This window comes from Schistocerca cancellata, chromosome 4 (assembly GCF_023864275.1).
Source record: "Schistocerca cancellata isolate TAMUIC-IGC-003103 chromosome 4, iqSchCanc2.1, whole genome shotgun sequence".
Lineage (NCBI taxonomy): Eukaryota > Metazoa > Arthropoda > Insecta > Orthoptera > Acrididae > Schistocerca > Schistocerca cancellata.
Window position 1 is genome coordinate 23,663,673 of NC_064629.1, and position 16,610 is coordinate 23,680,282.

Consider the following 16,610-nt stretch of genomic DNA (forward strand, 5'->3'; position numbering starts at 1 on the left):
CCTTTGTATTTTGGTTATCACTGTTGCCACAACCGCATCATGGTTACTAATACCAGTTTCAATGTGGACATCACATAGAGGTACGTCTATTTGTTGCCATTAGACCCAATACATTTCCATCATGAGTACGGTTCCTAGCTTTCTGTTCTAGGTAGTTTTCAGAGAAGGCATTTAGTAAAGTCTCACAGGATGTCTTATCACACCCATCATTAACAAATCTGTATTTTTCCCAATTAACTTTTAAATGATTAAAATCTCCACTGATGATTATAGTATGACTGGGGAACTCACGTACAAGTGAACTGAGGTTTCCTCTGAAGTTTTTGGTTCCATAAGGAGATGAGTCTGAAGAGTGACAGAAGGATCCAAATATCATTTTATGCCCACCCCTGACACTGAGTGTTGCCCATACAATCTCACATGCAGCTTCAATTTCTATCTCAGTGGATTTGAGTTTTTAGTCTACTGCGACCAACACCTCCCCCATTTCACATTTGCCTATCCTTTTGATATACACTTAAATTTTCACAAAAAATCTTTCTGCTATAGAGCAAAACTCATCCATAGCTGTATAAAATCACTGATGACATAACAAAAGAGTATTTTCTCAAACAGGGGAAAAATAAAGATGAGAAACGAAGAGTAAGGTCGTGGAGTTAATGTATGATGAGATAGATTCATATTCTAGAAAAATGTTCATGATGAGCTGTTGATAATCAATAGGTAAAGGTTGAGAGTAAAATTTGAAAGGAATAAGTGAATGCACACACATTAAATTTTAATAGGCTACCAAGATTAATGTATAAACGAATATAGTGACTGACTAACATAACATAGAAAAATGACTTTGTAAATAAATTATATACTTACTCACGTCGTTTGAGTTCAGTTTTTGCTTTTGCTGGCAAATGACGCCCATCAAATACAAGAATTGGCTTTATATTATGTGATAACAACATGTTTACAAGCTTCATACAATAAGTCACATACCTGGAATTAAAAGGACAGACAGAAAGAAATGAGATGGCTACCACAAACAAGCTCCTTATCACAGCAGATGTCTATTTTAATATTTCATTTTTTTACTCACAAGTTCAAAATGAACACACACTAATTTTTTTTTTTTAAAGAATGGCATTATTTGTGTCAAGGCTATATATTTTCTGAGAACAGTTTTTATTTAAACCACGTGACATGGATTTGACAAATCTGGGACCGAGTTTCTAAGCACAGGTCATACAGTTCCCATAAATTACAGGACAATGATTTGTGAAGGTGTAGCTGGTGACAAATAGTGTCCCACATGTATCACATCGAATTCAGGAAATACGGAAGCGTCCGATCCCGCCCGTCTGCTTTGACCCATGACGTCACAAATATGGCGGAAACAAAAACAAACACACACACTTTCCACAAGAAGCCTAATGAGACTAACGGGACAAGCGCGGGAAATGGGGTGTTTTGGGTGGGGAGGGGCAAACTAAATATAAACAAATTTAGACGCCTTGCGTAGCTACAACGTGTAAGTGAGGACAGCCATGCATGAATACCCACCCACCTCCCCAGGGGTCGTAACCCCTGCAACCCATAGAAGATAAAGATGCTTCAGTAGCTATCTCACGGGATAGAACGAACAGATCAGAAAGATAAATATAATAAACTAAAACAGAAATTGGAGGAAACAGATAATTAAAATAAGTAATAAGCGTTTTTAAATTTAAAAAAATCTCACGAGATAGAACGAACAGATCAGAAAAGTAAATAAAATAAGATAAAACAGAACTGGAGACAGCCACACTCAAACCAAACTCCGCGCCGTCATGACGTCACACGACAACACCCTTACGTCATGGGTCAGAGCCGACGCGTGGGATCGGACGCTTCTGTCGACCCCGAATTCAGATCAGGCACATTTGGTGGACTAGACATCACGTGAGTCATCATGATGCTCCTCAAATCACTGTAGTAAGATTCTGGCCTTCTGACATGTACAGTCACCCTGCTGGAAGAAGCCAGCACCATCTGGGAAGACATCAAGCATGAATGGATGTAGGTTGTCCACAATAATGTTCACATAGTCTGCAGCTGTCATGATGCCTTCAATTATGATCACAAGCTCCATATATGGCCAGGTGAACATCCTCCACAATATAACACTGCTCCACCAGCCTGGGTCTGTGTTTTGAGCAGCCATTCACTTAAATGATGGCATATCCAAATATGACCACTGACTTGGGGTAGCAAGAAATGTGATTTATCTGACCAGGTGAAACATTTTCGTTGATCCATAGTTCCATATGAAACAAAATATAAAAAAAAAAAAAACATTTGGAGAAAGCATAAGCAGCTTTATGAATATCAAGAGCTGAGTCAGCAAGCCTGTATCAAACAAGGAAGGTAAGGTTGGTTGGTTTAAAGAGGGGGAAGAGAAAAGACGGTAAGGCTGAAAGGTGTAAGGAACACATAGAAAAGTCATACACGGAAACAAACTTGAATGTATGAATGAAAGGGAAGTAGCTGAAATGAGATGGGCAATATGATACTGCAGGAAGAATTTGAAAGAGCTCAGAGAGACTTATGTTGAAGAAGGTCACTGGAGCAGACTGCATACTCTCAGAATCATTGAGATTTTTGAGAGAACCAGCCATTGCAAAATTTATCTATTTACAATGTAATATATACAAGACAGGCAAAATATCCTCAGACTTCGTCTGTTACTCATTGGCTAATGTTTAGCACCACTGCCTCTAGACTGTGTGGTCCCTGGTTTGATTCCTGGTAAGGTTGCAGACTTGTTTTGCTCAGGAACTCTCTCTCTCTCTCTCTATGTGTGTGTGTGTGTGTGTGTGTGTGTGTGTGTGTGTGTGTGTGTGTGTGTGTTTTGTCCTAATCATTTCATCTCATATTCATCACAAACCCATGCAAGTCACCACACTGGAGTCAAATAGAGTTGAAACAGGTAGCGGAACAATATCCGATGGAGTCTCCCAGCCAATTATGTCATACAATCATTTCACTTTTCCCCTCAAACTCCAAGAAGAGTGCCATGATTATAATTCAGAATAAGAAAGGCATTGACAGGTGTGAATGCTACAGAACCACCAGTATAGTAAGTCCTGGTTGCAAAATACTGACAAAGAGTTTTTACAACATACTGGATACAGTGGGTAGAAGCTGGCCCAGGGGAAGATCATTTTCAGAAAAGTGTAGAAACATGTGAGACAATAGTGCCCACACTACTTATCTTAGAAGAAAATTTGAAGAAAGGCAAGCCTATGCTCACAATGTTCGTAGATTTACAGAAGGCTTTTGACAATGCAGAATGGAACAACACTATAAAATTTTGAAGCTGGCAAGAATAAAATATAGAGAGTGAAAGGTTATGAATGACTTACGTGGAAACCAGAATGCAGTCATAAGAGTCGAAGTACATGAAAGGCAGGTGCGTGAATATTAGAATTGTATGGTTTGCATGAAAATTAATTCACAATGTCACCATGACATAAGGGTGTTGTGGTGTGTGACGTCATTACGATGCCAAGTTTATGAGTTGGTTGTGTTTGTTGATGTCGATTTGTTGTGTTTTTTGTGTATTTATTGTGTATCGAATGTATTTTAATTTACGTAGGAATGTTTGACTTTTGAATTTTTGAAGTGTTGTGGTTTTGTTTTTGTTTTTCATAGTTGTAGGTGGTGGTTTTTTTCATATCAATAGTTATGGTTGACCTATATAGGTCATGGGAAATTATCCATTCTAATTTTCGTAGTTTTATATGTAGGTATTGGTGTTTTGGTCAAGGGAAATGTCTGATCCCAATTTTGTAGTTTTTGCTAGACGTCGTTGTTTGGGTATTGGCAGTAGCAGTTTTTGCTGTAGGAGTTGGTGTTTTGGTATTGGCAGCTGCGGTGACCTAAAAAAAGACACACCCAGAGCCCATCACACACACATGATGGAAAAAAAAGAATATCTACAAGAATCAGACACTTCCCTTGACCTGGTGAAAACTAAAGTGGACTGCTTACGACGGTCAATGTAAATGTTAGTAGTTGATACATATATAAGTGAAATTCCATTTAGAGTGACAGGCTATCACCAGAATATCGATGAGAATCAGAATTCTTTTCTACTTCATGCATATTTATCCCGCCCAACTGCAGCAAAGGGGTTAATGATGACAATAATCCAGGTATCAATAAAGAGAGATGCAAGAGGCAGATTACACTGTATCTTCAAAAACCACAGGCAAGAGAAAAATAATACATTTTATTATCTTGTATATGTTCACAGTCACACAATGTAATTTTACTTTGCTCTAAAACAGATATTACAAACGTTTCAGTGATCACAAATTACCTACAGATTTTACAACGCACGTAGTTGTTTACTGCAATGTCCAATGGCACATTGGTTGTGCTTTCATTACGTCGTCATAATAGCAATATATCATTTTATTAAGTGTTTTAATGTAAGTCTGGGCACCGTGCAAGGTTTATCAATAGGACAAAAGATCAGGCATGCATGTTATGCTTACATACACTACAGATGGTGTGCTGCGAGATGAAGAGTGTACGATTGGCAGAGTGTAAATCCAAGGGCTTACTAAACATGAGAGCGCAAGATATACAAAAATATTCAAAATCATATACACCTTAAGCCAACATTTTGTCTGGTATTGAAATATGTGGTAGTGACAACAGCACATAATACGCTGAGGAATAAACCTATAATGAAGTCCAGTCGCAATCAATGCAGGTTTTATTTATGCATGAATGATAAACTATTAACCGTCAATAAATACAACGTATAACAGTGTATGCCAACAACAGTCTGTTCTTGTGGATATATTTCATCTTGGACAAAGATTGAAACTAAGGCGTTAGATGACATGTAAAACATATGAGGGTTTTTTTACGTGAACACAACATACTGAAATACTTACGCATCGCAGGGTTCGCCTCTTGCAAGCTTTTCTACACATGCATATGCACCTTTATGGAGCCAGCAATAAGCGTCAATAGCGACACATTGCCCAGAAAAATGAGATATGTGGGCGGATCTGGTACACTTTTTCAAGAACGGAATTAGTCCTTGTATGCCCATGGTATTCCTCACGCACCAAAACTATACCACAAAGTTTACACATACAACACATACACAAAACGCCGGCTGTCAACACGATATTTCGCGCCAAAACCATAGATCCTCATTAACCTACGATTATGGCGTCTTCGACTTCTTATAAATTCGATATATAGAGCGTGCATTGCAGTGATTTGTTTTGCAAGTGGTCGGGTAACCACTGCTTAACTTGTAGTGTGCGTTGGCAAGACGCGATTTTTTCCCCTGTTTCGTTATTCCTGGAATAGCGTTCCCATCTTCGACCATACATATTCTATGGTCGAAGGGTTTTTTCGAAGATACTTTTCCGCACATCATTCACATTTGTTTAATCTTCGTCTGCAGAAACAGCTTATTCCTGGAATAGCGTTCCCTTCTTCGATCATAAATATTCTATGATCGAAGGTTTTTTTCGTAGGTATTTTCCTGCACATCATTCATATTTACTTAACCTTCATCTGCAGTAATAACTTAGCGTTACGCGTTCCATCTCTCAAAACTAATCTTTTGAAGATAATCTGAGGCTGGTCGATTCTATAAACAAGTTCAAGAGCGTAATAGAATGGAATAGAGACTTTATTGTCACATAACATGTCATATAGAATCAGATGACTACGCCTGCTACATATTTCATTTATATCTCATAGAAAGCATCGAAATTTTTTTTTATTGTCAACGCCCTTTCGTTGGACGGCACCTCACGTAACTTGTTGACTACAAATTGCGTTGTTGTTGTTCTATGGTATTTTTTTTTTGTAGAGACTCATACTTCTTATACTTACGTTTAATATTTTTATAAGTATGACTTCGAACATTCCACAGGCAGTCCTCTGCCTTACAGTGTCTGAAAAGTTCTTAAATTTTTATTCTTGTCCATTCCATTTCGTAAAGGAATACATGGTAAGACAACACGAAACATTACAGACAGAGTAAAGACATTTAGCATTTAGTGCTAACAGACAGGAACAAACTTCCTTTGATCCATATGGACACAGCCGTACGATACAGGTTTTGTGTTGCCAACAGCGGCAGTCCAGTACTATAATGACGTGCACATATGAAGACAGGTGGGGGCAGAATCTCAATGGCAAGGAACAGCGTCCCATGTGATGCTCCAGGCAACAGCGTCATTCTGCTGCGTCAGCCTGTAGCATGCACATTGGGGTGCCTGTGGAACATTTAGGGTTGATTTTCGTGTTAGTTTACGTATGGTGTGGTTACTGGAATACTACAGTTATTGGTGATATAAAGCAACAGGACAAATATGGTTTCGAGAAGCGACTGCAATGGTTTTCCGTGCATGTAAATTCTGCTAGGCAGGGTCAGAAGGAGAAACTGTGTTGCCAGTATCCATGGTAGGCAACAACTGGAGAATGATTCGTGGGATAGACACACACACACACACACACACACACAGAGAGAGAGAGAGAGAGAGATGACACACTGGTGAATCTGCAAAGTATACTCTGTCTCTCTCTCCACAGAATGCTTCCCCTTCTTATGTGCTCCCCGCTATAGCTGTGAACACTGTTGCAGAACTTATTTCAAACTCAGTGTAAATGTGCCTTAAGCCACGTTTATACTAAGCTTAAAAACATATTTCTATTCACAACATTGTTCCACCAAAGTTGGCAATATGTTGGCAGCAATGTTGGTTGTTCACATCCCTGTCTAAACTAGCGACAAACATTTCTACATATGTATTTGCATCAACTGCTATGCTGAATAGGCAGCAAACACTTCACATTATCACTGTGGTTTGATGATGAAGCCTATCCCTCTTTGTCCTGGGGTTGAACCTGGTAATACAACAGATCGCCGTTTGATTTCTCTATGATGGCTTCGCCTGTTTTCCTTACTTCGCATAGTGCGAGAATTGCTGTACAAAACGTTATCAGATAATAAAAAAAGCGGAAGATCGCCACTTCAAAATATACCTTGCTTTGTTGATTACAGCAAAGCATTCGATACCATCGAACAACCAGAAATACTTCAAGCACTAAGAAATCAAGGAGTAGAAGCAAAATACATCGAATTACTAAGAAACATTTAAAACCACAGCTTCGCTAGAGTTACAACCAAAAAGACAAGCCAGCCTTTCTGCATGGAAAGAGGAGTTAGATAAGTGGATCATATCTCCCCAAAACTATTTACTTCCATACTGGAGGACATATTCAGGAAACTAAAATGGAATAAGAGAGATGGAATATTCCTCAACAGCAAGAGACTAACTAATTTGAGGTTCGCTGACGATGTAGTCCTCTTTGCCAAAGCTGCAAGGGAACTGCAATCAATGCTCCAGGAGCTAACTCACAAAGCAAGATGGCAGGACTCACAATGAACAAATCTAAAACGCAATTAATGACAAATAGATTAGAAACCCGAATATATCTTGAAGGAATGGAACTAATGTATGCAGCGCAATAAATATGCCTAGGTCAAATAATTTCCTTTGACAACAAAATGGAAAAAGAAATAAAATGAAGAGTTTCCTTAGCTTGGAAAGCTTTCTGGGCCTTATAGTTCATATTGCTAGACAGAACCCTGAATAGGAGGCTCAAAATGAAGCACTCGAAAGCTGCGTTTTTTCCATTGTTATTACATGGATCTCAAACATGGGCTCTAAAAGCCAAAGAGAGAAACACTCTACAGGTATGCCAAATGAAAATGCAGAGGAAGATCCTTAGTATCTCTCTGAAATGCAAAATATCGAACACTTTGAAACACAAGATGTCAGCAAAAATAGACATAGTACAACAGGCTATGAAAACCAAATGGAAATGGGACAGCCACGTGGCAATCCTGCCGGCCGAAGTGGCCGAGCAGTTCTAGGTGCTACAGTCTGGAACCGCGCGACCGCTACGGTCGCAGGTTCGAATCCTGCCTCGGGCATGGATGTGTGTGATGTCCTTAGGCTAGTTAGGTTTAAGTAGTTCTGAGTTCTAGGGGACTGATGACCTCTGATGTTAAGTCCCATAGTGCTCAGAGCCATTTGAACCATTTTGTGGCGATCCTGCAAGATGACAGATAGACAGCACGAGCTACCACATGGGACCCCCGTATTGGCAAGAGACTCCCAGGAAGACCAAGATGCAAATGGTCGGACTTATTCAGAAAACAAGCAGGAAGACAGTGGACATGCAGAGCCAGAAAAGAGTGGAAAGAACTAGAACTACAACTAAGTGATCAAGTGTAATTCAATGTGTAGTGTGCATTAAGTGTGGTACTCTCTTACGCAGACTAGCTCACTGCGTAAATCTTTAAAAGCAGCTCCCCCTACTTGTAGGAGGCCTTTGCCCTCAATGGGACAGCAAGGTCAGTTTTCATGCATTCACTCATGCACATGTAACATAGGACATGCCTTTATGCTTACAATCTAGACAATGTATACATATAATAGCTTCCACAGTAAGTGCAGATAATAGCTTGCATAGTATATACATACTGTTGCATAATGTTAAATAATGACTTACATCACCAGAATTAAAAAAATACAATTTTGTGACATAACATTATCTCATTGTACATGAGTGGTTCTAATTCTAGTTTACTTCCTAGTACTAATTTCTAATGCTAATTTATCTTAAACAGGTACATAAAATGTATCACTCACAAGGTGAACTGCTGAATCACTGTCTGTTCATGCACACAGCCACACTACAGAATTCTTTTTTTAGTGTTGCAGGGAACATCTTCTCGGTTTTGGGGTTAGTAATTCTCTTGGCAATGCCGGTATTAACCGGATACCAGAGTGTAATCAGCAGATTGAGTAATCTCACATTTGAGTCTATCCATTAATTTGGTATTTGCCAGTAGTTTTCAGCGGTCATTCTCTGATGCAGCATCAACAATGAGCGTTGGACCCGCATTATGGACCCTTGTGTTTTTCACATCTTCTACTTCTCGCTTAATCAGGGAGACGAATTTCTTTTTTACTTCATAGCCGGTTTCTGTGCACTTTGACCTCATGAAGAGTGGGCATTAGTTGTTGTGGTCAGTCGTTCTGATACTGGTTGTTTTGGTGCAGTTACTGCCTGGGCGAAGGTCTGGAGCTTCCATAGTTCTCACCAACACCTTCTCCAGGGCTTCCACCTTGCAAGTTAGGGTCGTCTGCACCATCTCCCAACTCAGCAGTGTGGTCCTCAGCTGTCCCTTGAAGCTCCTTATATCTGCCTCCTCTACCAGTTCACCTGGTAAGGAACTTGTCTGCAACGTCTACAGCTCTAACAAGCCTTGCCAGGATCAGCTCCACAGTTGCTAGAGCATAAGGGTCTGCATCCTGGCATGACATGCTTTTTTTCGACTGGGCCACTGGGTTGCTGCTTGGCTACCTTCGCTGACTATAGTTGGAGTGCTCCAGGCTTTAACTGTGCTGGATCCTCTACTTTGCAGAGTGCACTTGACAAATGCAGCTCTAGCGATTGCTAGAAGTCCCACGGTACTTAGCAAAAAATGGCATATCCTGTGACAAACCGAGATTGGTCAAAGGATGCTCCACCCTTGGGCTAGAGAACCAATCTCACAATGGACAGCTAGAACACAATTCCAGTAGAACTATCCTTGTGATAAGCACAGTCAGAACACAAGTTTAGTCCTCACAGAGTGACACAATTGTAAATTCTACAGATGTCAAAACTAATTCACAGGTTCTGCTATTGGACAGAATGCACGTACCTGATTAGCTAACCTGAATGATCCTGTTTTACGTGGAAGCTATCTGTCCCATGCACTGACCAAGGCCAGCACAGAAGACACTGCCTCCATGCAAGTGATGCACCCAGCTGAGGCCTCAGTAGCAGGACGCTGTCAGTGTGTGTATGGTGCTCCATGAGGTTACCGAGAACAGTGTGCTAAACATGCCTTCTGCATGGAAGAAGCCACCTTTGGCCAGAGCACTAGACACAACGCCATTTCAGAAGTGATGTCCCTCACAGACCAGCCAGGCTGTAGTACAGAACTTGCAACTAAGTACCTGATACAGATAAGCTTGGATTATAGACACTGTACACTGAATCCAACATATTCTGATGCTTTCTGCTGCCAGGGGCGCTAACCTCAGCTTGGAGAGACCAGTTGCTCGATCTGAATGCTTCAGTGCTTGTATCTCTTCTGTTTCATAAGTTTCGCAACTACTGCTTCATCACCAGATATTTACATCCCACACCAATGGGAAGATAAGATATTGGACATTTTCATGTCTGTCATTTGATCAGATAACTGCTCACTGCCCACAATACAAATATTCACTCACTTTTGACCCTTGTCAGGACTTTCATGGTGTTTCTGCCAACCTGTCGCATTCATTTTATTGTCCCTTTGGTATGTCTGAAAAGCTGACACAGCACTTCATCACAATGAATGAGTTGCTGAACTCCAGCAAATTAAAGCAGAATAGAATTATTCACTAGAGATCCTGGATATAGGATATGACACTAAGGCTCATTAAAACATGATGAAACACTGTAAAATGTCAGTTGCACTGTTAAATAATGGTAAACTTTTGCATTCTTTACTCAGTGTAATGTAAATAATCCTTGTCTTTATAATATGAATAACTTAAGAGGTCCCAGTATGCTTGAAGTGACTTTTTATATGTTTGATTTTTAGTTGTCTTTTGGCTCTGGAAGCAGTTTCTCGTAAAATTTTATTACCTTTGTAGGTAATATTACTGTGTACCTTTCTTTTGTTTGCTTATACTAAATGTAAGTTTCGTATCGTTCTTGTTCCATGATAGTAGTGTAGTTCTGCTGATTCTGAAGCAAAGAGCATTTCCAAGCCAAATCCTATTTCACAGCTTCCCCCTAACCAAAAAAATCTCATTTCCCTATATAAAAAAACTAAATTCTACATAAACACAATGGAAACAAAAACCACAAACAAAATTGACCTATTTAAAAAGCTTAGGAAATTATAGGGAAGGAAATCTTAATTTGATTAAAAGACAAATACAAAATCTTTAAAATTTATTCAAATTCAATATATCAAATTGGTATAACACTCTGGAAGAGTAAGTTTATATTTTTCATATAGTGGCAATAAAATTTTATCACCAAATATAATAGGTAAAAGTTCAACTTTTCAAGTTCTGATAAAATTTCTAATTTTTCATTCATTTAACTAATTACAAATTTTCAGTAAGCTTTCTGTAGTGCATCATAAGTTATTTTAACCAAATATAATAATGTAACCAATTGTATCATTTGCAAGATTTTCATTAAAGAGTGCACATAGTTTCATTGTTGTTTTTTGAGTAGTTAAAACATTCATTCTTCTAGATATATTAATTACATAAATTGGATAATTTTTATATAAAATTGAATGGACTTACACTTAAATCATTGTGTAATTAAGTTATTCTTTTGAAATCTCTAAAGGAATAAGGTTTTTAGAAGTTATTTGTGGATCAAAATACCATGGTTCTTGTGGAAATTTTTTTTTATTTCTTCCATTTTGAACATAGATATTTTGTAATTAAACATGATAGAATAAAAAGTATCAAGTAATTGATTATTTTTTTCATTAGTTCAGGAAACAACGAAAATAAACTAAGGTATATCAAATTCTCTAGAACTATAATAATTAGTAATATCTATTTCAAACTTTCTTTTTCCATGTGAACAAGCAAATTCAATTGTTTGGAGTTGAAAGAAAAAAATTGGAATTTTTGGATTTTTAAGTCTTTCTTGTTCTAATTCAAGTGAAATTTCATAGTTTTTACAATAATTTTACCTTCTTTTGGAAGTGTAGAATTATCATTTTCTGTACTTCAACGAAGAATAGAATCTACTTGTCATTTTATGGAACTCCAAGTAAAAATAACACTTAAATTACCTTCGAACATACTTTTTCTTTACAAACTTTAAAAACCCATCAAATCATTCTAGTGAATAAAGAACTTCATTTCGATTAGTTTTAATTCTCCCATTGTTAAGAATATTTCCTTCCATATTTAATTCATTCGCAAGGGAAGAAGTTAATCAAATAAGAGTTGAAGAAGAAATAAAAGGATGTTCGATTATAGATAAAATATTATTTCCTTATTTAACTGTAATAACACTGAAAAATTTTAAAACAAAATCATCAATTAGTTTAATTGATGACTTTCCTCCATATGCAGAAAAATCAGACCCATCTGTGTGAATAACATCAAAAGTTATATAAGTTTGTGAACAATTAGGATGAATTCAGCTATCAAGAATTTTAATTATAATTTCTATTTCTTTATTAGGAAGAAATAAATTATTTTTTGTTTTCTCATTAGCTGGAAATGAGTAAAATGAATCACTTACGATTTGGTTCTTAATCTATGAAAAGATATATTGATTAATTCAATTTTAAAATTACTGTCACATTAGCACCATTGAAGTCAATTAAATTATCATTTTCATCAGTTATAGTTATTTCTAAATTCTGAATAATGTCGAAAACTGGAATTTTTATAGGATGATTAGGATCATTAATTATTGGTCCACCAAATTCAGAATTAGGTTTAAATGATGCAATAATAATAGTTCAACAGTGAAAATGATCATTATGTTTAACAAACGTTCCATCAGCCAAATTAAAACTTACATTAATCAATTCAGATGGAATGATTTTACGAACATCATTGGCAATGGCTTTTTTATTAGTTTCAATAATTTGAATATTAAATCCTAACACACTTGCTGTATTATTTTCTTTTCTACCCATGTATAATTTTTTCATTATTTTTTTCATTATCAATAACAATTCTATTTAAAATTTTATCTTTTTTCATATGAATATTTGGCTTTTTTGAGTGAAGAAATTTCTCTATATTTTTCAAACTATATTGACCAACAGGAATTTCTATTGTTTCTCCATCACAGTAAAGTTTATTACTTTTCAATATGATATTTAGAGTTTAAAATGTTGAATAACACCATCTAGTGAAACGTTATTATAAGTTTTTCATATTGGAACAGTTAATCGTTTTTTCAGAATAGAAAATTATCACTGAATTGAAATAATCTACTCATTTATATCAGTAAATTTTATGTAAATAAATGACAGATCTGGAACAAAAAATAATAATTCCAGAAAAGAAACCAGAAAATAAATCTGGTAAACATATACCAAATTCTTTTTGATGTGGAATTATAGGACAAGTAGATGTGGAAAAACAACACTACTGATTGAGAATTATTTTTTAGTACCTGAATGGTTAAACTGGAAAGAAATTAATCATTTGTATGGTTATTCAAAATGTTTAGTTCAACCAAAATGTCAAGAATTCTAAAAAAATGAAAAAATTAAGAAAAAGTAGCTGAAAAAATTGTTAGTTTTAATTAAAATGATGATGAAATTAATCCATTGGATGAATATGAAGAAAATTCAGTTCCTATTTACGATGATTTCATTTTCGAAAATCAAGATACAGCTAGAGAATAATTTACTAGAGGAAGACATAAAGGTAAACATTGTTTTTATGTAAGTCAAACATATTCAAAAATCCCAGAACAATGGATTAGAAATAATTTTAATTTTTGTTTGTTTGTAGGTAAGATAATAGAAATTTAAATCATATTTATTAGGAATTTCTTGGTGGAGATTTAGAATTTGATAAATTAAAGAAAGATGTAGTAATTGTTGGAATAAATATAGATTTGTTTTTATTAAGATAGGTATGGCAAGGAAAGCTAATGAATGTAAATGTAGAGAAAAGATTAATAATTTTTTAACATTGGACATTATATTTGAACATAAAAATAAATGTTAATCGTAAATGTAAACTATAAATGTTAAACATTAAGATTTTATGTAAATATAATGTAAAACATAAACATTAAAGATAAATGTTAAACGAAAATCTAAAGATTAAGTGTAAAACATAGAGATTGAGCATGATCATCGAACATAAATGTTAAACATAAAACATTGAATGCAAGCGATTACCATAAATGCTAAACCCAAAATAAAAAATGATTATTGTATTCTTCATTCTTAATAAACATTTGCAACATATGATTCACAAATTGTTAAAACAGCCAAACGTAATAAGAAGTAAAAGAACAATTAGAAGGGGAGATCAAGAAATCGAAAAAACAGTGAAGAACACCATATGAAAAAATTAAAAAAGAAGATCAACAAGTCATTGATACAGTTGAAAAAGTTAATCAACGAATTGAAGGACAAAGAGAAAATCATTTAAAAGCAATTTAAGAAAATAGAAAAGTTGAAAAAGAAATGGGTCCTTGTAAATGACATTATTTAGATGAAATTACTAATTTAGACTATATGAATAGATTGATGATAGTCCTGCTAAGTATGACTACTCATTATGTGAATCATCAATACATAAGGTGTTAGCGAATTATGTAACAGAGAGAACAAAATTAAAAGAAGAAGATGATAAAACATAAATATAAGTGAAAAAATATAATAACTTATCAATACATTGAAGATCCTATTTCTCCATTAAGACCTGTTGGTCCTTATAAATATATTGGCAAATTACCACTATAATTCAATTGTGATAAATTAAAAATTGGTGAAAAAGAATATGAAGGAACAGATGGATTAATGAAAGTTAATGATAGATAACTATAGATGGTTTAGGAAAGGAATGATTATCTTGATTTACAGAATTATGCAATATTTTTGTTTCTTTCAAATACAGTAATCAATGAAAGTAATTCAAATAAAATTAAAGTCAAGTACAGGATATCAGTATATTATTTGATAAAAACAGTTGTTGAAGAATATTTTCCTAGTGTTTCAGAAAGACATATTAATGATTCATTAGAAAATGTTGGCGAAGCTTTCGTAAAAAAAAAAATTACAGAGAACCCAGTCCAGTACATTTGGCTGAATGATGTTAGAGATGGAATTCACAGATTAACAGTAATTCAGGGTGTAGAATTAACAAGAAATAAAAATTGTCATTATGCAAAAAAGTTGGAATCAAGCAAACATTAACAACCAGTTAACTGATTTTATTATTAATAATCCCAAAAGGATTCCATATTTGATTAGATATTTGAATAACTTAACACAAACATGTTGGAAAAGTGAAATATATGGAAAAGGTTTAATTAATACTTTAACTAACAAATTACCATTCGAAATGCGTCTTACAGGCTATAAATTTTGTCGTCCAGGAACCAAAGTAGAAGAAAGCGTAGCTAGAGGATACCAAGGAATTAATCCATTAGACGAATCATGTAAAGAACATGGTATTTCTTATAGGGACATTAAAAGACATGAAGCTGATAAAAATACTTCAGTCAGTTGCAAAATAAATACTCTATTTTAATGCAAGTGATGCATCATTAGGTGAAAAAATAGCTGCAGCTGCAGTTAGAGGAATTAAGTATGGAAAATGAGAAATTGTATTGGGTTTAGGACTTGTAATTAATGGATGATTTATAAAATTTTTATTTTTTAAAATCTGTATAAATGAATAAGATTTCAATTACTTATACTTTGCTACCAAGTGGCAAAACTAAACAAATATCAAGTACAGCTGAATTAAATAATTAACAACTACATAGTATTGAACCATTTTTTCCTGATGTACAAAAATGAAAGAGAGAGAAAAAATCGGAGTTTCAAAATTTCTGACATTTGGGTGTTGAAAAATACTGGCGGAAATTTCCTAATTACAGTAGGTATTACCGTTGTAAAAAAGATTATTGAATGTCTAGCAAAAAAGAAAGAAATATCAGCATTAACACAAAAGAGGGTGGATTTCTTCTAATAGCAATAGCTGCATTACTTTATTTAGTAACAATTGGTTTACTTGCTGGTGGTTCTGTAGCAATTGCACATGCATTCTAAAACAAGAAAAAAGGTGATAAAGAATTAGAAAAACCAAAAAGACATAATTTCGAAATCGAAGAGAAAAGAAAACGAGTAAAAAGAATTTTAAAGAAATAATAAAAAAAATTGATAATCCTTTATCTAATTTTGACATTTTCGTGGCATTATTATGACTGACGAATTACCTAATGACCTAAAATATTTTTAGTACTTCTGACACTGTTAGAATTCATTGGAATTGCTATTATACAAATTAACATATAACATTAATTTTTGATTTTTTGGAGGAACTATTCCAAAACAACTAGTTAAATGTGTGGCAAAAAGGATTTATATTATAAGATCGAAAGAATACAAAACATTATTGAAGTAATTTGTGACATACATGTTTATTTGTTTTAAAACCATCTTGCATGAATTATAAGTTTACTGACACTTTAAATTTACTAAATGGACATTTTGGAAATAAACTCACTAAAGACTTAGAGAAAATAAAAATATTCAATCATTTCGTCCAAAAATAAATAAATAATTACTTTCAAATATAATAGTATTTAGTCATTTGTAGAAGTAAAAATAGTTATTGTAATTACACAAGCTTAGAAAGAATGAAATAACATTTTTAAAGCAGCTAAATATTATATTCATTTTAAAAATAGTAGTATTCTTAGTATAAACGATACACATGATGATTTGGATACAGTTAGTA

General features: G+C 34.8%; 1 protein-coding gene across 2 annotated transcripts in view; it reads right to left on the bottom strand.

The window, feature by feature from the left end:
- Nucleotides 1-5,192, bottom strand: part of LOC126184891 (exonuclease 1) — a 171,329-nt gene extending 166,137 nt beyond the window's left edge. The window contains exons 1-2 of one of the 2 annotated variants that reach the window (XM_049927521.1): nt 4,941-5,192; nt 871-990 (exon numbers count right to left, since the gene is read on the bottom strand). In XM_049927521.1, coding sequence (XP_049783478.1) covers nt 871-990; nt 4,941-5,101 — 281 coding nt within the window. In that variant the 5' untranslated portion in view covers nt 5,102-5,192. The remainder of the gene's footprint in view (nt 1-870; nt 991-4,940) is intronic. The other variant, XM_049927522.1, reaches the window with a different exon arrangement.
- Nucleotides 5,193-16,610: the final 11,418 nt, after the last annotated feature.